Source organism: Epinephelus lanceolatus, chromosome 5 (genome assembly GCF_041903045.1).
Source record: "Epinephelus lanceolatus isolate andai-2023 chromosome 5, ASM4190304v1, whole genome shotgun sequence".
Lineage (NCBI taxonomy): Eukaryota > Metazoa > Chordata > Actinopteri > Perciformes > Serranidae > Epinephelus > Epinephelus lanceolatus.
Genome location: NC_135738.1, coordinates 545,993 through 568,856, shown reverse-complemented (window position 1 = coordinate 568,856; position 22,864 = coordinate 545,993). Strand labels below are relative to the sequence as shown.

Below are 22,864 nucleotides of genomic sequence, written 5' to 3'. Positions count from 1 at the left end.
GCTGGTTTGTGCACAAAGCATGAAGACAACACACATTCTGTAAACACGTCCAAAGAAAGGTCGAATGATGTCAACATTATCCCACGTCTTCATCAGGAAAAGGCTTGATTCAGAATATGTAAACAGAAGATGCTGCTGACATGACCACGTGTACCTGCTGCAGAGCTCCAACCGGCAGAGGTTAATGTGTAAACTCAGGGCGAAGATGTCCAAAGGAACATTGTCCCCTGATAAGCAGGCTGGACTGCTGAGTCACTGGACACACAAGTGGACACTCTCAGTGACCTGCAGATCCCAGCCATGTCTCTGGAATAGTTCTGACAAAGCAGATCTTTGAGTCCTCTTGTGGATTTTATCGCCATCATCAAGACAGAGATTAAACCTTCATCCACGTGTGGAGGATGTTTTAATGTCTCTGGACAGAGAAGGACTGTTCTGACAAGTTCTGGACCTGAAACTTTGTGAAGGTGAAATTTCTTAAGACTTTAAATCAGCTGAGCTGAAAATGGACAGCGTGTCATCTGGTGACCAGCTTCTCCATGTGGACCTCCTCATTGATGAGCAGGAACCTCGGAGAGGAATCCTGGAGCTCCTCAGCCGACTCCGTCCTCACTGGAAGGCACAGGACATTCAGATGAAGGCAAGTCAACGGTTGTGTCTCATGTCTCTGCAGCGTGTCCTCATACTACGAATTAGCATCCCACTAATGATGTTAAATACTCATCATAAAGTTACGCAGTTCAGGTTTAGGAAAGGAAACATGGTTGGGTGTCTTTAGGTTCAGGCAAGTAAAGTTTCGTTTGTGAAGTCTATTAAAGGAAACATGGAGACGATGTACCTTACAGTGACTCAGCGTTCACACGGTCCTGAACACCTGTCTCCTCAGGTAAAGTCCCATCAACCACCCCAACCTTCCTCCTTCCTGTACCGCTTCATACTCCCATTGGTGCATTGTTCACGTGATCACAGCCTTCCCAAACACGTGGGTTTTACATGTTGTACTGGCTCATGATTACGCGGGATATGTACAAATGTTGGTGCATCACTTTTGATAGGAAAATAAACAGACAAAAGAATGTTGATAAATCTTGGAGGGAATCCAGAAGATGAATCGATGAAATCCTCCAGGCTTTTCTTTTGCGTTTCAGCCTAAACTGCCTGATTTCATGCAGCTTTTCTGAAACATTTCAGTGCGTGTTGTGATGTTTTGGACGTTTGTTTTGCAATGAAACTGCAGAAGCAGCTTGAAATAGCAATTTCTTTTTTTTGTGGGTAAAATTGATTAAAAATCAAAGATAAATTCTTCAAGTGAGAATAAAACCACACTCTTCTGAGTCTGTGAATAATACTACACTATGTTTACCACTAACCTGCATATTTCTGAGTCTGTAGTCTATCCAGGTGTGTCTTTGTGGAAAAGTGTTTTGTCAGTCGATCTTTGTGTCCCATCACAACATAGCACACGGTGCAGAACAATTTACCCTTACCTTTGTGCAGAACATCAGGGGATTGTTATGCGCCGTCTTTAAAGGTATTTTTTGTTGGTAAATGTGGGACGTCAGCATGTCTGGATCGTCAGGTGAGTTTGGTGACGTTGTGCGGGCGACTGCGGTTATTTGTAAAACTTCCAGCAAGTTACAATGAATGGTTAAACTTGTGGAAAAGTTGGAGTGATTGGACAAAGAAATTGCAAGGTCGTGCAGAATTGGTTGGGTTTGCATTAAATGTTGTGATTGTGACATGGGCACATCCTGGAGAGAATAAAGAGTGAGCATGTACGCAGGATTTTTAAACACGGGACGACTCAATAGAAATAGGCGAAAGACTCCGCTGCATTGTCAGTAGATCAGAGCGGCTCTGCAGCAGACGAACATGGAAAACAGAAAGCAGCATGGAGGCCGATGAAAATGATGCTGTGTTTACTTCCTCCTTTTATATCTTTTACTTATTCCGTCTCTCTTTCAAACTCAGTGCAGACTAATCTGGATCCATGTTTTGATGCTGCTTGGACGGAGATGGACGGTATTGTGTAGCAGTGCATTTCATCGGTAAAGGGGCTAAAGTTAGCACGTTGTGTTTACATCACTGCCAATCAGAGCCGGAGCCAATGAATATCCATGACTACTGCAGAGTCATCTGACCCAGGTGTGAATGCTGATTGTTACCTTTCCCACTAAAAGCCAGACTTTGTGCAGTGGGAGGGGCTTAAATGTTTAGCATCTCTGTTGAATGTCTGAAGCTTTGCAGTTCAGATAAACTTCATTTCCTGTGACTTGACTTCACATTGAACCTGTGTTCACCTTGTGTTAAACTGACAGAGCGTATTGGGGAGTTTTTCCTGATCAGCTGTGAGGGTCATAAGGACAGAGAGATGTCGTATGCTGTAAAGCCCTGTGAGGCAAATTGTGATTTGTGATATTGGGCTTTATAAATAAAATTGATTGATTGATTGATTGATTGATATACATTGTATCATCCCTGAGGGGAGGTAAAGCTTCTTTCCTGTGGACAAGAAAGGTCAGAGTTCAGGGTTCATGTTTTGGGGGTTTTGTTCTTCCATCAGACAAACACTGATTAGAGTTTAACATGGGAATGTTTGACAGACTCTAAACTTCACTGTGCCCAGTGTTTACCAGCCTGGTCTGGTCTGGTCTGGTCTGGTCTGGTTTGGCTTGGTCTGGTCTGGCTTGATCTGGTCTGGTCTGGTTTGGCTTGGTCTGGTCTGGTCTGGTCTGGTCTGGTCTGGTCTGGCTTGGCTTGGCTTGGCTTGGCTTGGTTTGGCTTGGTCTGGTCTGGTCTGGTTTGGCTTGGTCTGGTCTGGTCTGGCTTGGCTTGGCTTGGCTTGGCTTGGCTTGGCTCGGTTTTCTTTGGTTTGGTTTGAGCCGTCAGCCCAGCAGGGATCTGCATCTCCATGACAACAGGTCTACCTGCTGAAGGTGTGTCTTTACCTGATGAAAGCAGCGGGCTGATTCACGGCTAAAGTCCCTGTTATTGTTGCTGCAGGTGTTTTTCCATCACACAGCAGGGCGGGTTAAAGAAGTTTACCTGTTGGAGGTGAGCTGTTTGTCTGCAGCTCTTCATCATCATCATCATCATCATCATCATCTCCTCACTGTAGCTGTTTCTGATTTCACTCTTCCTCCCTGCCGTATTATTAGACTCAGGTGCTGTCAGAGTTTTGCTAATTCAGTGATGAACACATTTCACTTCCTGTAGATTCGTCACAATAAAAGTCTCCTGTTATTTTGTTACGTAAAAACTTTTATCGTGAAGCAGCAGAATAAGGAAATGTTGAGTTTTTCACTGATAGCGGAGATACTGGATGAAGCGAGATACCCCACTCAGCTCACTTCCTGATTCAGTGACGTCAGCGCCACGCCCCCGTAGGAGACTTGCGGCAGCTCTGAATGTATTGTCGTCAATGAGGAAAATGAACGTGATCACAATTTATGGTCAATTCTTTAGCCCTGTAGTCACTAAAGTAAATATTGGGTTCATTTTCCACAAGCCACACATCTTACCAACATTCTGACACTAAAGCTGCATTTTTCATCCGCACAGATCAAGAGAAAGTTAACTTTGTTTGAGCCCTGTCCATCTCAGAAAACAAGTTCTCGCGAGATCTTGTGATCTTGATAAACAGGCGGTAAAATCACAGTTAGCTTACAAACAGTTATTTACCGCTAGTAATAAATAAAAAATGCCCAAGATTTGTGCAACAATAGGCTGCAATAACAGGAAGAATGTATTTTCATTCCTCCTGCTTCTCGATCCGCATACACAGACATCCACAGAGCCTCTGTTCAACACGGTGGTGGTGGTGGTGGGGGGGGGGGGGGGGGGTTGAGGGAGAACAGGCTCTGATTGGAGGGAGAGCTAACCACGCCCACTTAGGAGACAGGAAGAGTAACCGTTTTTTTAACATTGGATAAGCCTACAGTTGGGTATCTCCCTTCATTAAATATCTCTGCTGATAGCGAACATGAACCAGTAAAAACAGGATGCAAACCACAGAGCGTCAGTCAGAAGCTACAGACGTACTGAGAGCTGAACTTTAAAGACACCTGTCTCTCTGGTCTCCTGCAGACAGAGGGGAGGAGAGTCTGCAACACACACAGCTAGTTTCAGAAGGGGGGTCGTTGGGGGTCGGCTGTGGTCGGCAGCACGTCATCACTTCCTGCGCGAGGGTGGGTGGCCTGGCTTTAGGACCTACACTGGAGAAGGTCCATCTCTGGAGCAGCTCAGCGTGGCACGACGTGTCTAAACTGACGATGGAAACACAAGTCAGTGCAGCATGACTCGACTCAGTGGCCAAACGTGACCGTGGAAGAGGTCCAGTTGTCACCGCGTCATGAGTGTCACTGTGACTTGTGTAAATATTTTCCATCCAGCTGTGTGTGTTTAGTGTCTGCAGCCAGAAACTACAGCTGATAAGTTACAGCAACACTACATCTGATTTTTATCTCCCTGCTGTCATTTTCATGTTGAGTGTAGAATTAATGTGAGGTTCATGTGTTCACCGGGGACGTGAAGCTGAAGCCTTTTGTATTACTGCAGCTGAAGCAGTTTCACAGAGCGATTTCCCTCGTGGCTGCCGTCCAGTAAAGTGAGACTTGTCTCAGTATTACTGAGGTGGTATTTTACACACTGAGATTGCTGTGATACAAAAGTGAAGGTGGCTGCAGAGCAGACAGAACATATTGTCTCTGTAATTTCATTTTACAGCTCCATGCTCTCTTTTTCCTGCTGTAACTGAACAGAGGAGTCTGAACGCTGCCTCTCTGTCAGTCTGTCTGTCTGTCTGTCAGAGTTCTGTAAGGATGAACTTGTGTTGTCTTGTTTGAATAATCTTTATTGGGACTTCTGTGCTGACGTTCAGCTCCACATCGTGGTGGCTCAGTTGATCTAATCAGTGTGCACAGAAACGCAGCAGGTTCTGAATATGTGAAAGGTTTATTTAACCTGAAGTGTGAGTGAAGAAAACCAGCTCTCTCTTTAGCTGAAGTAAAGCCACGCCTGACAGAGGAACTCACCAAGAGCCAGATACTGAAACTCTGTGTGGACTCATGACTCAAACTGTGAGTACGCACCAAGACAGAAATGTGCCAACGCTTTGTTTTGGTCACGTTTATAACGACGTGTTTATGTTTGATCCTAAACCTGAGTCACTGTAGCGCTGTTCATTCTGACAGCTAATTTAGATTTAGTCTGAGTCTTGAGTCTGTAACGTTTATTAGTTTTAGTCACATTTTATCCTTCATTGTTTTAGTTGATGAAAATTCAAAACAATTATGTCTGTTTTCATCAATGACTGTGTCACATGGAGAAGGTTCTCCAACAGTCCAGATCAGCCGTCAGTACACACAGCTGTAGATAACTGCAGCATCCTCAACACTAATTCATCACATTTCTACAAACCACCATTGCGGTAAAATCTCGATCATCATCATTATTAAACATCAGAAGGACGATCAGTGATTCCTTCATGTTCAAACTGAGAACCATCACATACAGACAGGTCAATTAAAATCATGCTGACATTTAAATAAATGATTTTGGATCAACTTTATAAATGTTCCTTTGACATTTTACAGAACGCTGTGTTAGCTGCAGAAATAATAAACCAATCAGTGAAGTTGTCAAACCACCAGAAATCAATGTTTCCTGTCTCTCAGCTAATATTTAATCTCCTCCTCCTCCTCCTCCTCCTCACCTGCAGCTGTCTCAGGTAAAAGTGTGTGTACACCTGGTCTGAAGAACACCTGAGGTGTGTGACAGTGTGACATTCACGTAATATAGTAAACAGGCTCACGGCGCTGATGACGGATCGGACGTGTGCAGCAACTGTGTTGAATGAAGAAGAGAGAAGATGGTGTTACCTCAGAGTTTCTCCTCCTCTGTGTCGCTGCATCACGTCCGTCTGTGCCAAAGACAGTGTGAAAGTCGAGAGTGCTCACTCTGCAGGAAAATCTGGAGACCAAAACATCCCAGGGTTGAGTTCACTGTACAGCACTGACTCACAATAAAAACACTGCTGGACTTGAAACACTCTGAGCTGACTGAGGAGTCTCTGACTGATGATTTCACTCTCTGCCTTTAAAGCTTTGTGTCTTCAGTAGGAACCAATGTGTCGGGAGACGAGAGCCAAAGTTCGGGGAGTTCATTAAGAGACGGACTCACACATCGTTGGTCTTTCGTTGACAGTAACAGAAATGTAGAATATCACCAGCCGAGTGCTTTAATATGGAAACTTCTGACCTGCTGACGAGACATGTTTTCATTTTTCAAAATAAAAGCACTCTGTGGAGTCGATAAATTAAAAGCACACACGGTAAATATGAGACTGTACAGAAATACAGAGTAAAGAAAAGAAAAGCGAGATGAGAGACAACAACAGCAGAGGGTTTACTTTATTTGAACCCAGAGAACAGAAGCGTGGTGCGTTCAGGTCCCATGTGCAAACACAAGGTCCAATCTGTGAGAGAAATAGGGTTTCTGTTTGTAAGGTGAAGGCACTCTGGGCTGGTGACCTCTCCATCTGCAGCAGGTCCAGTAATGTACACAGACCACTACATGTTTCCCCTCAGTCCCTTTAATGATGGATTGTGTTCAGTCTACACACACACACACACACACACACCTCCTCCTGTTACACCTGTGATATTAACTGTCTGCTGCTTCACCTCTGTATCGGCAGGTGTGGCTTCAGTATTTGTGGGGACATATGGGCAGCGGGGCGTTTGGGGCTCCTCCGTCTGAAACATTTGAACATCAAACACTTCATTTCACTTCTTTCATTTATTTTTCTCCTGCTTTCATGTTTTTATTGAGGGGGACTTTTTAAATATTGACGGGGACATGTCTCTTGTGCCCCCCACAAAGTCTGCACTTGTTTTATGATCTGTCCTACGTCTCTTGTTTTTATTTCTTCATGTGAAAAATTTTCAATTAGTTTTCTGAGGAAATCTGAGTTTCACATCCATATTAACCTGAAAAATAAAAACCTAAGGAAAACAAGAGAAACAAGACAGGAATTATAAGGGGAGCATCTTATCTCCTATTCTGTTTAATTTCTACCGAGTGAGTTATCTAAACAGTTAAACTCCTATAAAACACATACAATACAAAAAAATCAACAAACACAATAAAAAAAAATAGTCTAGTGACCTATTTTTAAAAGGCACTTATAGCAGTGCTCCCAAAGCTGCAGCGTGCAGCGTGTGGCACTGTACACAATGTTTACCAGAACCAAAACAATTTTATATCCAACATCAGAGGCCGACCTGAGGATCTGCAGGGCCTGTTGTTAATCTGCATTTCTCTGTGCACAGAAAGGACTTCAGGAAATTCTCTAAATAAATAGTTTTTGTTTTTAAATGACAGGAACTGAATAATATCAAATGAAACACAGAAGCTTTCCTGTAAAGATCAGATCTGGAAAGCAGAGAGGAAAAGAATCTGACGATAATGTCAGAGGGAAAATATCCAAGTGTCCTCTTTATAAATACTTGATCAGATGTCGAGGTGGCTGTTTGTTCACTTTATATCTGTGTGATGGAGGGATGATGGGATGGAGGGATGGTGCGTTCAGGGCTCAGAGGGGTGTTACGTTCAGGGCCCATGTGAGGCTCAGTAAAAATCAGTGCAGACTGTGGCACAGAGTGAGAGACTGTGAAACCACTGAATGACAACAAGAGTCTGTCAGGAACCTTTGAGACAATCAGTGGTCACTGTGGGATCATTGTACGTCTGTCTCTGTCCTCCACCTGCTGCTGTCCGTCTGTCTCTGTCCTCTACCTGCAGCTGTCCATCTGTCTCTGTCCTCTACCTGCAGCTGTCCGTCTGTCTCTGTCCTCTGCCTGCAGCTGTACGCCTGTCTCTGTCCTCTGCCTGCAGCTGTACGTCTGTCTCTGTCCTCTGCCTGCAGCTGTACGCCTGTCTCTGTCCTCTACCTGCAGCTGTACACCTGTCTCTGTCCTCTACCTGCAGCTGTACACCTGTCTCTGTCCTCTACCTGCAGCTGTCCGTCTGTCTCTGTCCTCTGCCTGCAGCTGTACGCCTGTCTCTGTCCTCTACCTGCAGCTGTCCATCTGTCTCTGTCCTCTACCTGCAGCTGTACACCTGTCTCTGTCCTCTGCCTGCAGCTGTACGCCTGTCTCTGTCCTCTACCTGCAGCTGTACGCCTGTCTCTGTCCTCTACCTGCTGCTGTACGTCTGTCTCTGTCCTCTGCCTGCAGCTGTACGCCTGTCTCTGTCCTCTACCTGCAGCTGTACGCCTGTCTCTGTCCTCTACCTGCAGCTGTCCATCTGTCTCTGTCCTCTACCTGCAGCTGTACACCTGTCTCTGTCCTCTGCCTGCAGCTGTACGTCTGTCTCTGTCCTCTACCTGCAGCTGTACGCCTGTCTCTGTCCTCTGCCTGCAGCTGTACGTCTGTCTCTGTCCTCTGCCTGCTGCTGTACGTCTGTCTCTGTCCTCTGCCTGCAGCTGTACGTCTGTCTCTGTCCTCTGCCTGCAGCTGTACGTCTGTCTCTGTCCTCTGCCTGCAGCTGTACGTCTGTCTCTGTCCTCTGCCTGCAGCTGTACGTCTGTCTCTGTCCTCTACCTGCAGCTGTACGTCTGTCTCTGTCCTCCACCTGCTGCTGTACGTCTGTCTCTGTCCTCCACCTGCTGCTGTACGTCTGTCTCTGTCCTCCACCTGCAGCTGTACATCTGTCTCTGTCCTCCACCTGCTGCTGTCCGTCTGTCTCTGTCCTCCACCTGCTGCTGTACGTCTGTCTCTGTCCTCTACCTGCAGCTGTACGTCTGTCTCTGTCCTCCACCTGCAGCTGTACGTCTGTCTCTGTCCTCCACCTGCAGCTGTACGTCTGTCTCTGTCCTCCACCTGCAGCTGTACGTCTGTCTCTGTCCTCTACCTGCAGCTGTACGCCTGTCTCTGTCCTCCGCCTGCTGCTGTACGCCTGTCTCTGTCCTCTACCTGCAGCTGTACGCCTGTCTCTGTCCTCTACCTGCAGCTGTACGTCTGTCTCTGTCCTCTACCTGCAGCTGTACGCCTGTCTCTGTCCTCTACCTGCAGCTGTACGTCTGTCTCTGTCCTCTACCTGCAGCTGTACGCCTGTCTCTGTCCTCTACCTGCAGCTGTACGTCTGTCTCTGTCCTCTACCTGCAGCTGTACGTCTGTCAGAACACAGATCAGCAATATTTGCTGAAAGATCCGTACGTTCTTTTTTCTGCAGTCGTGTGTCTTTAATGAAATTTCGGGTCAACGAGCCGTGACGGTGGTAAATTAGCAGCTTGTAAATGGATCCGGTACCAAAAGAGTCCTGAAAGCAAACATGTTGCATTTATTTACCTCTGAAGCTCCAAGTGGAACCGTGTTTACTGTGATTGATCCAAGATGGTCGAGGATAAACAGGAAGTGAGACTCAGAGGAGGAACATTTCTCTGACACAGTAAGATATGACTGTCTGTAACTGTAACACAAGAAGCGTCTTGTTTTTGAGGCTTAGTCGTTTCATCACAGTGTCATCATCTGTAAACAGACGCAGAAGCACCTCTTAATGCTTTTGTAGAGAATCAGTGTCTGACTTCCTGTCTGACTTCATGTCCCTCCAGACGTTCACAGAGGGCATCACCAACCAGCTGATCGGCTGCTATGTGGCGCCTCTGCAGGAACCCGGCTGCGTTCTGGTGCGACTGTACGGCAGAATGACGGAGCTCTACGTCAATAGGGACCGGGAGGTGGAGATGTTCCAAGTCCTCCACGCCCACAGGTGTGGTCCCCAGATCTACTGCAGCTTCCAGAACGGCATCTGCTACGAGTTTGTGAGAGGGACGGTCCTGGACGATGATCTGCTGCGGCAGCCGTCCATCTACAGGTCGGTGCCAGAACAGCTTTCAGATTCACCCTGGATCAGAGACTGTGAGCTGAGTGTGTGTGAACTGAGAGTGTGAGCTGAGTGTGTGTGTGAGCTGAGTGTGTGTGAGCTGAGAGTGTGAGCTGAGAGTGTGAGCTGAGAGTGTGAGCTGAGTGTGTGTGTGAGCTGAGTGTGTGTGAGCTGAGAGTGTGAGCTGAGTGTGTGAGCTGAGTGTGTGTGAGCTGAGAGTGTGAGCTGAGAGTGTGAGCTGAGTGTGTGAGCTGAGAGTGTGAGCTGAGAGTGTGAGCTGAGAGTGTGAGCTGAGAGTGTGTGAGCTGAGAGTGTGTGAGCTGAGTGTGTGTGAGCTGAGTGTGTGAGCTGAGAGTGTGAGCTGAGTGTGTGTGAGCTGAGTGTGTGTGAGCTGAGAGTGTGAGCTGAGAGTGTGAGCTGAGAGTGTGAGCTGAGAGTGTGAGCTGAGAGTGTGTGAGCTGAGTGTGTGAGCTGAGAGTGTGAGCTGAGAGTGTGAGCTGAGAGTGTGTGAGCTGAGAGTGTGAGCTGAGAGTGTGAGCTGAGAGTGTGAGCTGAGTGTGTGTGAGCTGAGTGTGTGAGCTGAGAGTGTGAGCTGAGAGTGTGTGAGCTGAGAGTGTGAGCTGAGTGTGTGAGCTGAGAGTGTGAGCTGAGAGTGTGAGCTGAGAGTGTGTGAGCTGAGAGTGTGTGAGCTGAGAGTGTGAGCTGAGAGTGTGTGAGCTGAGAGTGTGTGAGCTGAGTGTGTGAGCTGAGAGTGTGAGCTGAGAGTGTGTGAGCTGAGAGTGTGAGCTGAGAGTGTGTGAGCTGAGAGTGTGTGAGCTGAGTGTGTGAGCTGAGAGTGTGAGCTGAGAGTGTGTGAGCTGAGAGTGTGAGCTGAGAGTGTGTGAGCTGAGAGTGTGAGCTGAGAGTGTGTGAGCTGAGTGTGTGTGAGCTGAGAGTGTGAGCTGAGTGTGTGAGCTGAGAGTGTGTGAGCTGAGTGTGTGTGAGCTGAGAGTGTGAGCTGAGAGTGTAAGCTGAGAGTGTGTGAGCTGAGAGTGTGTGAGCTGAGAGTGTGAGCTGAGAGTGTGAGCTGAGTGTGTGTGAGCTGAGAGTGTGTGAGCTGAGTGTGTGTGAGCTGAGAGTGTGAGCTGAGAGTGTGTGAGCTGAGAGTGTGTGAGCTGAGAGTGTGAGCTGAGAGTGTGAGCTGAGAGTGTCTGAGCTGAGTGTGTGAGCTGAGAGTGTGAGCTGAGAGTGTGTGAGCTGAGAGTGTGAGCTGAGAGTGTGTGAGCTGAGTGTGTGTGAGCTGAGAGTGTGTGAGCTGAGAGTGTGAGCTGAGAGTGTGTGAGCTGAGAGTGTGAGCTGAGAGTGTGTGAGCTGAGTGTGTGTGAGCTGAGAGTGTGAGCTGAGAGTGTGAGCTGAGAGTGTGTGAGCTGAGTGTGTGTGAGCTGAGAGTGTGAGCTGAGAGTGTGAGCTGAGAGTGTGTGAGCTGAGTGTGTGTGAGCTGAGAGTGTGAGCTGAGAGTGTGTGAGCTGAGTGTGTGTGAGCTGAGAGTGTGAGCTGAGAGTGTGAGCTGAGAGTGTGTGAGCTGAGTGTGTGTGAGCTGAGAGTGTGAGCTGAGAGTGTGAGCTGAGAGTGTGAGCTGAGAGTGTGTGAGCTGAGTGTGTGTGAGCTGAGAGTGTGAGCTGAGAGTGTGAGCTGAGAGTGTGAGCTGAGAGTGTGTGAGCTGAGTGTGTGTGAGCTGAGAGTGTGAGCTGAGAGTGTGTGAGCTGAGTGTGTGAGCTGAGAGTGTGAGCTGAGAGTGTGTGAGCTGAGAGTGTGAGCTGAGAGTGTGTGAGCTGAGAGTGTGAGCTGAGTGTGTGTGAGCTGAGAGTGTGAGCTGAGAGTGTGTGAGCTGAGAGTGTGAGCTGAGTGTGTGAGCTGAGAGTGTGAGCTGAGAGTGTGAGCTGAGAGTGTGAGTTGCGTGTGTGAGCTGAGAGTGTGTGAGCTGAGTGTGTGTGAGCTGAGAGTGTGTGAGCTGAGTGTGTGTGAGCTGAGAGTGTGAGCTGAGTGTGTGTGAGCTGAGTGTGTGAGCTGAGAGTGTGAGCTGAGAGTGTGAGCTGAGAGTGTGAGCTGAGAGTGTGTGAGCTGAGAGTGTGTGAGCTGAGAGTGTGTGAGCTGAGAGTGTGAGCTGAGAGTGTGTGAGCTGAGTGTGTGAGCTGAGAGTGTGAGCTGAGAGTGTGTGAGCTGAGAGTGTGTGAGCTGAGGTGTGTGAGCTGAGAGTGTGAGCTGAGAGTGTGTGAGCTGAGAGTGTGAGCTGAGAGTGTGTGAGCTGAGTGTGTGAGCTGAGAGTGTGTGAGCTCAGTGTGTGAGCTGAGAGTGTGAGCTGAGAGTGTGTGAGCTGAGAGTGTGTGAGCTGAGAGTGTGTGAGCTGAGAGTGTGTGAGCTGAGAGTGTGTGAGCTGAGAGTGTGAGCTGAGAGTGTGTGAGCTGAGTGTGTGAGCTGAGAGTGTGAGCTGAGAGTGTGTGAGCTGAGAGTGTGTGAGCTGAGTGTGTGAGCTGAGAGTGTGAGCTGAGAGTGTGTGAGCTGAGAGTGTGATCTGAGAGTGTGTGAGCTGAGTGTGTGAGCTGAGAGTGTGTGAGCTCAGTGTGTGAGCTGAGAGTGTGAGCTGAGAGTGTGTGAGCTGAGAGTGTGAGCTGAGAGTGTGAGCTGAGAGTGTGTGAGCTCAGTGTGTGAGCTGAGAGTGTGAGCTGAGAGTGTGAGCTGAGAGTGTGAGCTGAGAGTGTGAGCTGAGAGTGTGAGCTGAGAGTGTGTGAGCTGAGTGTGTGTGAGCTGAGAGTGTGAGCTGAGAGTGTGAGCTGAGAGTGTGTGAGCTGAGTGTGTGTGAGCTGAGAGTGTGAGCTGAGTGTGTGTGAGCTGAGAGTGTGTGAGCTGAGAGTGTGAGCTGAGTGTGTGTGAGCTGAGTGTGTGTGAGCTGAGTGTGTGTGAGCTGAGAGTGTGAGCTGAGAGTGTGTGAGCTGAGAGTGTGTGAGCTGAGAGTGTGTGAGCTGAGTGTGTGTGAGCTGAGAGTGTGAGCTGAGAGTGTGAGCTGAGAGTGTGTGAGCTGAGAGTGTGAGCTGAGAGTGTGTGAGCTGAGTGTGTGAGCTGAGAGTGTGTGAGCTGAGAGTGTGTGAGCTGAGAGTGTGTGAGCTGAGTGTGTGTGAGCTGAGAGTGTGAGCTGAGAGTGTGTGAGCTGAGAGTGTGTGAGCTGAGTGTGTGTGAGCTGAGAGTGTGAGCTGAGAGTGTGAGCTGAGAGTGTGTGAGCTGAGTGTGTGTGAGCTGAGAGTGTGAGCTGAGAGTGTGAGCTGAGAGTGTGAGCTGAGAGTGTGAGCTGAGAGTGTGAGCTGAGAGTGTCTGAGCTGAGTGTGTGAGCTGAGAGTGTGAGCTGAGAGTGTGTGAGCTGAGAGTGTGAGCTGAGAGTGTGTGAGCTGAGAGTGTGAGCTGAGAGTGTGAGCTGAGAGTGTCTGAGCTGAGTGTGTGAGCTGAGAGTGTGAGCTGAGAGTGTGTGAGCTGAGAGTGTGAGCTGAGAGTGTGTGAGCTGAGTGTGTGTGAGCTGAGAGTGTGTGAGCTGAGAGTGTGAGCTGAGAGTGTGTGAGCTGAGAGTGTGAGCTGAGAGTGTGTGAGCTGAGAGTGTGAGCTGAGAGTGTGAGCTGAGAGTGTGTGCGTGAGAGTGTGTGAGCTGAGAGTGTGAGCTGAGAGTGTGAGCTGAGAGTGTGTGAGCTGAGTGTGTGTGAGCTGAGAGTGTGTGAGCTGAGAGTGTGAGCTGAGAGTGTGAGCTGAGAGTGTGTGAGCTGAGAGTGTGAGCTGAGAGTGTGTGAGCTGAGTGTGTGTGAGCTGAGAGTGTGTGAGCTGAGAGTGTGAGCTGAGAGTGTGTGAGCTGAGAGTGTGAGCTGAGAGTGTGTGAGCTGAGTGTGTGTGAGCTGAGAGTGTGAGCTGAGAGTGTGAGCTGAGAGTGTGAGCTGAGTGAGTGTGTGTGAGCTGAGAGTGTGAGCTGAGAGTGTGAGCTGAGAGTGTGTGAGCTGAGTGTGTGTGAGCTGAGAGTGTGAGCTGAGAGTGTGTGAGCTGAGTGTGTGTGAGCTGAGAGTGTGAGCTGAGAGTGTGAGCTGAGAGTGTGTGAGCTGAGTGTGTGTGAGCTGAGTGTGTGAGCTGAGAGTGTGAGCTGAGAGTGTGAGCTGAGAGTGTGTGAGCTGAGTGTGTGTGAGCTGAGAGTGTGAGCTGAGAGTGTGTGAGCTGAGTGTGTGAGCTGAGAGTGTGAGCTGAGAGTGTGTGAGCTGAGAGTGTGAGCTGAGAGTGTGAGCTGAGAGTGTGTGAGCTGAGTGTGTGTGAGCTGAGAGTGTGAGCTGAGAGTGTGTGAGCTGAGAGTGTGAGCTGAGTGTGTGAGCTGAGAGTGTGAGCTGAGAGTGTGTGAGCTGAGAGTGTGAGCTGAGTGTGTGAGCTGAGAGTGTGTGAGCTGAGTGTGTGTGAGCTGAGAGTGTGTGAGCTGAGTGTGTGTGAGCTGAGAGTGTGAGCTGAGAGTGTGTGAGCTGAGTGTGTGAGCTGAGAGTGTGAGCTGAGAGTGTGAGCTGAGTGTGTGTGAGCTGAGAGTGTGAGCTGAGTGTGTGTGAGCTGAGTGTGTGAGCTGAGAGTGTGAGCTGAGTGTGTGAGCTGAGAGTGTGAGCTGAGAGTGAGCTGAGAGTGTGAGCTGAGTGTGTGAGCTGAGAGTGTGAGCTGAGAGTGTGTGAGCTGAGTGTGTGTGAGCTGAGAGTGTGAGCTGAGAGTGTGTGAGCTGAGTGTGTGTGAGCTGAGAGTGTGAGCTGAGAGTGTGTGAGCTGAGAGTGTGTGAGCTGAGAGTGTGAGCTGAGAGTGTGTGAGCTGAGTGTGTGAGCTGAGAGTGTGAGCTGAGAGTGTGTGAGCTGAGAGTGTGTGAGCTGAGTGTGTGAGCTGAGAGTGTGAGCTGAGTGTGTGTGAGCTGAGAGTGTGAGCTGAGAGTGTGTGAGCTGAGAGTGTGTGAGCTGAGAGTGTGTGAGCTGAGAGTGTGTGAGCTCAGTGTGTGAGCTGAGAGTGTGAGCTGAGAGTGTGAGCTGAGAGTGTGAGCTGAGAGTGTGTGAGCTGAGAGTGTGTGAGCTGAGTGTGTGAGCTGAGAGTGTGAGCTGAGAGTGTGAGCTGAGTGTGTGAGCTGAGAGTGTGTGAGCTGAGAGTGTGAGCTGAGAGTGTGAGCTGAGAGTGTGTGAGCTGAGTGTGTGAGCTGAGAGTGTGAGCTGAGAGTGTGTGAGCTGAGTGTGTGTGAGCTGAGAGTGTGAGCTGAGAGTGTGTGAGCTGAGTGTGTGTGAGCTGAGAGTGTGAGCTGAGAGTGTGTGAGCTGAGAGTGTGAGCTGAGTGTGTGTGAGCTGAGAGTGTGAGCTGAGGTGTGAGCTGAGTGTGAGCTGAGTGTGTGAGCTGAGTGTGTGAGCTGAGAGTGTGTGAGCTGAGTGTGTGTGAGCTGAGTGTGTGTGAGCTGAGAGTGTGAGCTGAGTGTGTGAGCTGAGAGTGTGAGCTGAGAGTGTGAGCTGAGTGTGTGAGCTGAGAGTGTGAGCTGAGAGTGTGTGAGCTGAGTGTGTGTGAGCTGAGAGTGTGAGCTGAGAGTGTGTGAGCTGAGAGTGTGAGCTGAGAGTGTGTGAGCTGAGTGTGTGTGAGCTGAGTGTGTGTGAGCTGAGAGTGTGAGCTGAGAGTGTGAGCTGAGAGTGTGTGAGCTGAGTGTGTGTGAGCTGAGAGTGTGAGCTGAGAGTGTGTGAGCTGAGTGTGTGTGAGCTGAGAGTGTGAGCTGAGAGTGTGTGAGCTGAGAGTGTGTGAGCTGAGTGTGTGTGAGCTGAGAGTGTGAGCTGAGAGTGTGAGCTGAGAGTGTGTGAGCTGAGTGTGTGAGCTGAGAGTGTGAGCTGAGAGTGTGTGAGCTGAGAGTGTGAGCTGAGAGTGTGAGCTGAGAGTGTGAGCTGAGAGTGTGTGAGCTGAGTGTGTGAGCTGAGAGTGTGAGCTGAGAGTGTGTGAGCTGAGAGTGTGAGCTGAGAGTGTGTGAGCTGAGTGTGTGTGAGCTGAGAGTGTGAGCTGAGAGTGTGAGCTGAGAGTGTGTGAGCTGAGAGTGTGAGCTGAGAGTGTGTGAGCTGAGAGTGTGTGAGCTGAGAGTGTGAGCTGAGAGTGTGAGCTGAGAGTGTGTGAGCTGAGTGTGTGTGAGCTGAGAGTGTGAGCTGAGAGTGTGAGCTGAGAGTGTGTGAGCTGAGTGTGTGAGCTGAGAGTGTGAGCTGAGAGTGTGAGCTGAGAGTGTGTGAGCTGAGTGTGTGAGCTGAGAGTGTGTGAGCTGAGTGTGTGTGAGCTGAGAGTGTGAGCTGAGAGTGTGAGCTGAGAGTGTGTGAGCTGAGAGTGTGAGCTGAGAGTGTGTGAGCTGAGTGTGTGTGAGCTGAGAGTGTGAGCTGAGAGTGTGAGCTGAGAGTGTGTGAGCTGAGTGTGTGTGAGCTGAGAGTGTGAGCTGAGAGTGTGAGCTGAGAGTGTGTGAGCTGAGAGTGTGAGCTGAGAGTGTGTGAGCTGAGAGTGTGTGAGCTGAGAGTGTGAGCTGAGAGTGTGAGCTGAGAGTGTGTGAGCTGAGAGTGTGAGCTGAGAGTGTGAGCTGAGAGTGTGTGAGCTGAGAGTGTGTGAGCTGAGAGTGTGAGCTGAGAGTGTGAGCTGAGAGTGTGTGAGCTGAGAGTGTGAGCTGAGAGTGTGAGCTGAGAGTGTGTGAGCTGAGTGTGTGAGCTGAGAGTGTGAGCTGAGAGTGTGTGAGCTGAGAGTGTGAGCTGAGAGTGTGTGAGCTGAGAGTGTGTGAGCTGAGAGTGTGAGCTGAGAGTGTGAGCTGAGAGTGTGTGAGCTGAGAGTGTGAGCTGAGAGTGTGAGCTGAGAGTGTGAGCTGAGTGTGTGTGAGCTGAGAGTGTGAGCTGAGAGTGTGTGAGCTGAGTGTGTGTGAGCTGAGAGTGTGTGAGCTGAGAGTGTGAGCTGAGAGTGTGTGAGCTGAGAGTGTGAGCTGAGAGTGTGAGCTGAGTGTGTGAGCTGAGAGTGTGTGAGCTGAGAGTGTGAGCTGAGGAGTGGGTGTGAGCTGAGTGTGTGTGAGCTGAGAGTGTGAGCTGAGAGTGTGAGCTGAGAGTGTGAGCTGAGAGTGTGTGAGCTGAGAGTGTGAGCTGAGAGTGTGTGAGCTGAGTGTGTGTGAGCTGAGAGTGTGAGCTGAGAGTGTGAGCTGAGAGTGTGTGAGCTGAGTGTGTGAGCTGAGAGTGTGAGCTGAGAGTGTGAGCTGAGAGTGTGAGCTGAGAGTGTGTGAGCTGAGTGTGTGTGAGCTGAGAGTGTGAGCTGAGAGTGTGGAGCTGAGTGTGTGAGCTGAGAGTGTGAGCTGAGAGTGTGTGAGCTGAGAGTGTGAGCTGAGAGTGTGAGCTGAGAGTGTGTGAGCTGAGTGTGTGTGAGCTGAGAGTGTGAGCTGAGAGTGTGTGAGCTGAGAGTGTGAGCTGAGTGTGTGAGCTGAGAGTGTGAGCTGAGAGTGTGTGAGCTGAGAGTGTGAGTTGCGTGTGTGAGCTGAGAGTGTGTGAGCTGAGTGTGTGAGCTGAGAGTGTGTGAGCTGAGTGTGTGTGAGCTGAGAGTGTGAGCTGAGTGTGTGTGAGCTGAGTGTGTGAGCTGAGAGTGTGAGCTGAGAGTGTGAGCTGAGTGTGTGTGAGCTGAGAGTGTGAGCTGAGTGTGTGTGAGCTGAGTGTGTGAGCTGAGAGTGTGAGCTGAGTGTGTGAGCTGAGAGTGTGAGCTGAGAGTGTGAGCTGAGAGTGTGAGCTGAGTGTGTGAGCTGAGAGTGTGAGCTGAGAGTGTGTGAGCTGAGTGTGTGTGAGCTGAGAGTGTGAGCTGAGAGTGTGTCAGCTGAGTGTGTGTGAGCTGAGAGTGTGAGCTGAGAGTGTGTGAGCTGAGAGTGTGTGAGCTGAGAGTGTGAGCTGAGAGTGTGTGAGCTGAGTGTGTGAGCTGAGAGTGTGAGCTGAGAGTGTGTGAGCTGAGAGTGTGTGAGCTGAGTGTGTGAGCTGAGAGTGTGAGCTGAGAGTGTGTGAGCTGAGAGTGTGAGCTGAGAGTGTGAGCTGAGTGTGTGAGCTGAGTGTGTGATCTGAGAGTGTGTGAGCTGAGTGTGTGAGCTGAGAGTGTGATCTGAGAGTGTGTGAGCTGAGTGTGTGAGCTGAGAGTGTGTGAGCTGCAGTGTGTGAGCTGAGAGTGTGAGCTGAGAGTGTGTGAGCTGAGAGTGTGAGCTGAGAGTGTGTGAGCTCGAGTGTGTGAGCTGAGGAGTGTGAGCTGAGAGTGTGAGCTGAGAGTGTGTGAGCTGAGTGTGTGAGCTGAGAGTGTGAGCTGAGAGTGTGAGCTGAGTGTGTGAGCTGAGAGTGTGAGCTGAGAGTGTGTGAGCTGAGTGTGTGTGAGCTGAGTGTGTGTGAGCTGAGAGTGTGAGCTGAGAGTGTGTGAGCTGAGAGTGTGAGCTGAGAGTGTGTGAGCTGAGTGTGTGTGAGCTGAGTGTGTGTGAGCTGAGAGTGTGAGCTGAGAGTGTGAGCTGAGAGTGTGTGAGCTGAGTGTGTGTGAGCTGAGAGTGTGAGCTGAGAGTGTGTGAGCTGAGTGTGTGTGAGCTGAGAGTGTGAGCTGAGAGTGTGTGAGCTGAGTGTGTGTGAGCTGAGTGTGTGTGAGCTGAGAGTGTGAGCTGAGAGTGTGAGCTGAGAGTGTGTGAGCTGAGTGTGTGTGAGCTGAGAGTGTGAGCTGAGAGTGTGTGAGCTGAGAGTGTGAGCTGAGAGTGTGAGCTGAGAGTGTGAGCTGAGAGTGTGAGCTGAGAGTGTGTGAGCTGAGTGTGTGAGCTGAGAGTGTGAGCTGAGAGTGTGTGAGCTGAGAGTGTGAGCTGAGAGTGTGTGAGCTGAGTGTGTGTGAGCTGAGAGTGTGAGCTGAGAGTGTGAGCTGAGAGTGTGTGAGCTGAGAGTGTGAGCTGAGAGTGTGTGAGCTGAGTGTGTGTGAGCTGAGAGTGTGAGCTGAGAGTGTGAGCTGAGAGTGTGTGAGCTGAGTGTGTGTGAGCTGAGAGTGTGAGCTGAGAGTGTGAGCTGAGAGTGTGTGAGCTGAGTGTGTGTGAGCTGAGAGTGTGAGCTGAGAGTGTGTGAGCTGAGAGTGTGAGCTGAGAGTGTGTGAGCTGAGTGTGTGTGAGCTGAGAGTGTGAGCTGATAGTGTGAGCTGAGAGTGTGTGAGCTGAGTGTGTGTGAGCTGAGAGTGTGAGCTGAGAGTGTGAGCTGAGAGTGTGTGAGCTGAGTGTGTGAGCTGAGAGTGTGAGCTGAGAGTGTGTGAGCTGAGAGTGTGAGCTGAGAGTGTGAGCTGAGAGTGTGATCTGAGAGTGTGTGAGCTGAGTGTGTGAGCTGAGAGTGTGTGAGCTCAGTGTGTGAGCTGAGAGTGTGAGCTGAGAGTGTGTGAGCTGAGAGTGTGAGCTGAGAGTGTGAGCTGAGAGTGTGTGAGCTCAGTGTGTGAGCTGAGAGTGTGAGCTGAGAGTGTGTGAGCTGAGAGTGTGAGCTGAGAGTGTGAGCTGAGAGTGTGAGCTGAGAGTGTGTGAGCTGAGAGTGTGAGCTGAGAGTGTGAGCTGAGAGTACGTGAGCTGAGTGTGTGAGCTGAGAGTGTGAGCTGAGAGTGTGTGAGCTGAGTGTGTGAGCTGAGAGTGTGAGCTGAGAGTGTGAGCTGAGTGTGTGAGCTGAGAGTGTGAGCTGAGAGTGTGAGCTGAGAGTGTGTGAGCTGAGAGTGTGAGCTGAGAGTGTGAGCTGAGAGTGTGAGCTGAGAGTGTGTGAGCTGAGAGTGTGAGCTGAGAGTGTGAGCTGAGAGTGTGTGAGCTGAGGGTGTGAGCTGAGAGTGTGAGCTGAGAGTGTGAGCTGAGTGTGTGAGCTGAGAGTGTGAGCTGAGAGTGTGAGCTGAGAGTGTGTGAGCTGAGTGTGTGTGAGCTGAGAGTGTGAGCTGAGAGTGTGAGCTGAGAGTGTGTGAGCTGAGTGTGTGTGAGCTGAGTGTGTGTGAGCTGAGAGTGTGAGCTGAGAGTGTGTGAGCTGAGAGTGTGAGCTGAGAGTGTGTGAGCTGAGAGTGTGTGAGCTGAGAGTGTGAGCTGAGAGTGTGTGAGCTGAGAGTGTGAGCTGAGTGTGTGTGAGCTGAGAGTGTGTGAGCTGAGAGTGTGAGCTGAGTGTGTGTGAGCTGAGTGTGTGTGAGCTGAGTGTGTGTGAGCTGAGAGTGTGAGCTGAGAGTGTGTGAGCTGAGAGTGTGTGAGCTGAGAGTGTGTGAGCTGAGTGTGTGTGAGCTGAGAGTGTGAGCTGAGAGTGTGAGCTGAGAGTGTGTGAGCTGAGAGTGTGAGCTGAGAGTGTGTGAGCTGAGTGTGTGTGAGCTGAGAGTGTGTGAGCTGAGAGTGTGTGAGCTGAGAGTGTGTGAGCTGAGTGTGTGTGAGCTGAGAGTGTGAGCTGAGAGTGTGTGAGCTGAGTGTGTGTGAGCTGAGTGTGTGTGAGCTGAGAGTGTGAGCTGAGAGTGTGAGCTGAGAGTGTGTGAGCTGAGGTGTGTGAGTGAGAGTGTGAGCTGAGAGTGTGTGAGCTGAGAGTGTGAGCTGAGAGTGTGTGAGCTGAGAGTGTGAGCTGAGAGTGTGAGCTGAGAGTGTGAGCTGAGAGTGTGTGAGCTGAGAGTGTGAGCTGAGAGTGTGTGAGCTGAGAGTGTGAGCTGAGAGTGTGAGCTGAGAGTGTGTGAGCTGAGTGTGTGAGCTGAGAGTGTGAGCTGAGTGTGTGTGAGCTGAGAGTGTGAGCTGAGAGTGTGTGAGCTGAGTGTGTGAGCTGAGAGTGTGTGAGCTGAGAGTGTGAGCTGAGAGTGTGTGAGCTGAGAGTGTGAGCTGAGAGTGTGTGAGCTGAGTGTGTGAGCTGAGAGTGTGTGAGCTGAGAGTGTGAGCTGAGAGTGTGTGAGCTGAGTGTGTGTGAGCTGAGAGTGTGAGCTGAGAGTGTGTGAGCTGAGTGTGTGAGCTGAGAGTGTGTGAGCTGAGAGTGTGAGCTGAGAGTGTGTGAGCTGAGTGTGTGTGAGCTGAGAGTGTGAGCTGAGAGTGTGAGCTGAGAGTGTGTGAGCTGAGAGTGTGAGCTGAGAGTGTGAGCTGAGAGTGTGAGCTGAGAGTGTGTGAGCTGAGTGTGTGTGAGCTGAGAGTGTGAGCTGAGAGTGTGTGAGCTGAGTGTGTGAGCTGAGAGTGTGAGCTGAGAGTGTGTGAGCTGAGAGTGTGAGCTGAGAGTGTGAGCTGAGAGTGTGTGAGCTGAGTGTGTGTGAGCTGAGAGTGTGAGCTGAGAGTGTGTGAGCTGAGAGTGTGAGCTGAGTGTGTGAGCTGAGAGTGTGAGCTGAGAGTGTGAGCTGAGAGTGTGAGTGAGTGTGTGTGAGCTGAGAGTGTGTGAGCTGAGAGTGTGTGAGCTGAGAGTGTGTGAGCTGAGAGTGTGTGAGCTGAGAGTGTGAGCTGAGAGTGTGTGAGCTGAGTGTGTGAGCTGAGAGTGTGAGCTGAGAGTGTGAGCTGAGTGTGTGTGAGCTGAGAGTGTGAGCTGAGTGTGTGAGCTGAGTGTGTGAGCTGAGCTGAGTGTGTGAGCTGAGTGTGTGAGCTGAGAGTGTGAGCTGAGAGTGTGAGCTGAGAGTGTGTGAGCTGAGAGTGTGAGCTGAGAGTGTGAGCTGAGAGTTGTGAGCTGAGTGTGTGAGCTGAGAGTGTGAGCTGAGAGTGTGTGAGCTGAGTGTGTGTGAGCTGAGAGTGTGAGCTGAGAGTGTGTGAGCTGAGAGTGTGTGAGCTGAGAGTGTGAGCTGAGAGTGTGAGCTGAGTGTGTGAGCTGAGAGTGTGAGCTGAGAGTGTGTGAGCTGAGAGTGTGTGAGCTGAGTGTGTGAGCTGAGAGTGTGAGCTGAGAGTGTGTGAGCTGAGAGTGTGAGCTGAGAGTGTGAGCTGAGAGTGTGTGAGCTGAGAGTGTGAGCTGAGAGTGTGAGCTGAGAGTGTGAGCTGAGTGTGTGTGAGCTGAGAGTGTGAGCTGAGAGTGTGTGAGCTGAGAGTGTGAGCTGAGAGTGTGAGCTGAGAGTGTGAGCTGAGAGTGTGTGAGCTGAGTGTGTGTGAGCTGAGAGTGTGAGCTGAGAGTGTGAGCTGAGAGTGTGAGCTGAGAGTGTGTGAGCTGAGAGTGTGAGCTGAGAGTGTGTGAGCTGAGAGTGTGAGCTGAGAGTGTGAGCTGAGAGTGTGTGAGCTGAGTGTGTGAGCTGAGAGTGTGAGCTGAGAGTGTGAGCTGAGTGTGTGAGCTGAGAGTGTGAGCTGAGAGTGTGTGAGCTGAGTGTGTGTGAGCTGAGAGTGTGAGCTGAGAGTGTGAGCTGAGAGTGTGTGAGCTGAGTGTGTGTGAGCTGAGAGTGTGTGAGCTGAGAGTGTGAGCTGAGAGTGTGTGAGCTGAGAGTGTGAGCTGAGAGTGTGTGAGCTGAGGTGTGTGAGCTGAGTGTGTGTGAGCTGAGTGTGTGAGCTGAGTGTGTGAGCTGAGAGTGTGAGCTGAGAGTGTGAGCTGAGAGTGTGAGCTGAGAGTGTGAGCTGAGAGTGTGTGAGCTGAGTGTGTGTGAGCTGAGTGTGTGTGAGCTGAGAGTGTGAGCTGAGAGTGTGTGAGCTGAGAGTGTGAGCTGAGAGTGTGTGAGCTGAGAGTGTGTGAGCTGAGTGTGTGTGAGCTGAGAGTGTGAGCTGAGAGTGTGAGCTGAGAGTGTGTGAGCTGAGTGTGTGAGCTGAGAGTGTGAGCTGAGAGTGTGTGAGCTGAGTGTGTGTGAGCTGAGAGTGTGAGCTGAGTGTGTGAGCTGAGTGTGTGTGAGCTGAGTGTGTGAGCTGAGAGTGTGAGCTAGAGTGTGAGCTGAGAGTGTGTGAGCTGAGAGTGTGAGCTGAGAGTGTGAGCTGAGAGTGTGTGAGCTGAGAGTGTGAGCTGAGAGTGTGAGCTGAGAGTGTGTGAGCTGAGAGTGTGTGAGCTGAGTGTGTGAGCTGAGA

The 22,864-nt window shown here is 50.4% G+C and overlaps 1 protein-coding gene across 2 annotated transcripts in view; it reads left to right on the top strand.

Annotated features, from left to right (window-relative positions):
- The first annotated feature begins 236 nt into the window (after positions 1-236).
- LOC117261913 (ethanolamine kinase 1) overlaps positions 237-22,864 on the top strand; it is a 76,678-nt gene continuing 54,050 nt past the window's right edge. The window contains exons 1-2 of one of the 2 annotated variants that reach the window (XM_033634504.2): positions 237-640; positions 9,614-9,876. In XM_033634504.2, the coding sequence (XP_033490395.1) occupies positions 506-640; positions 9,614-9,876 (398 nt within the window). In that variant the 5' untranslated portion in view covers positions 237-505. Of the gene's footprint in view, positions 641-4,944; positions 5,079-9,613; positions 9,877-22,864 lie in introns of those variants that run through there. The other variant, XM_033634505.2, reaches the window with a different exon arrangement.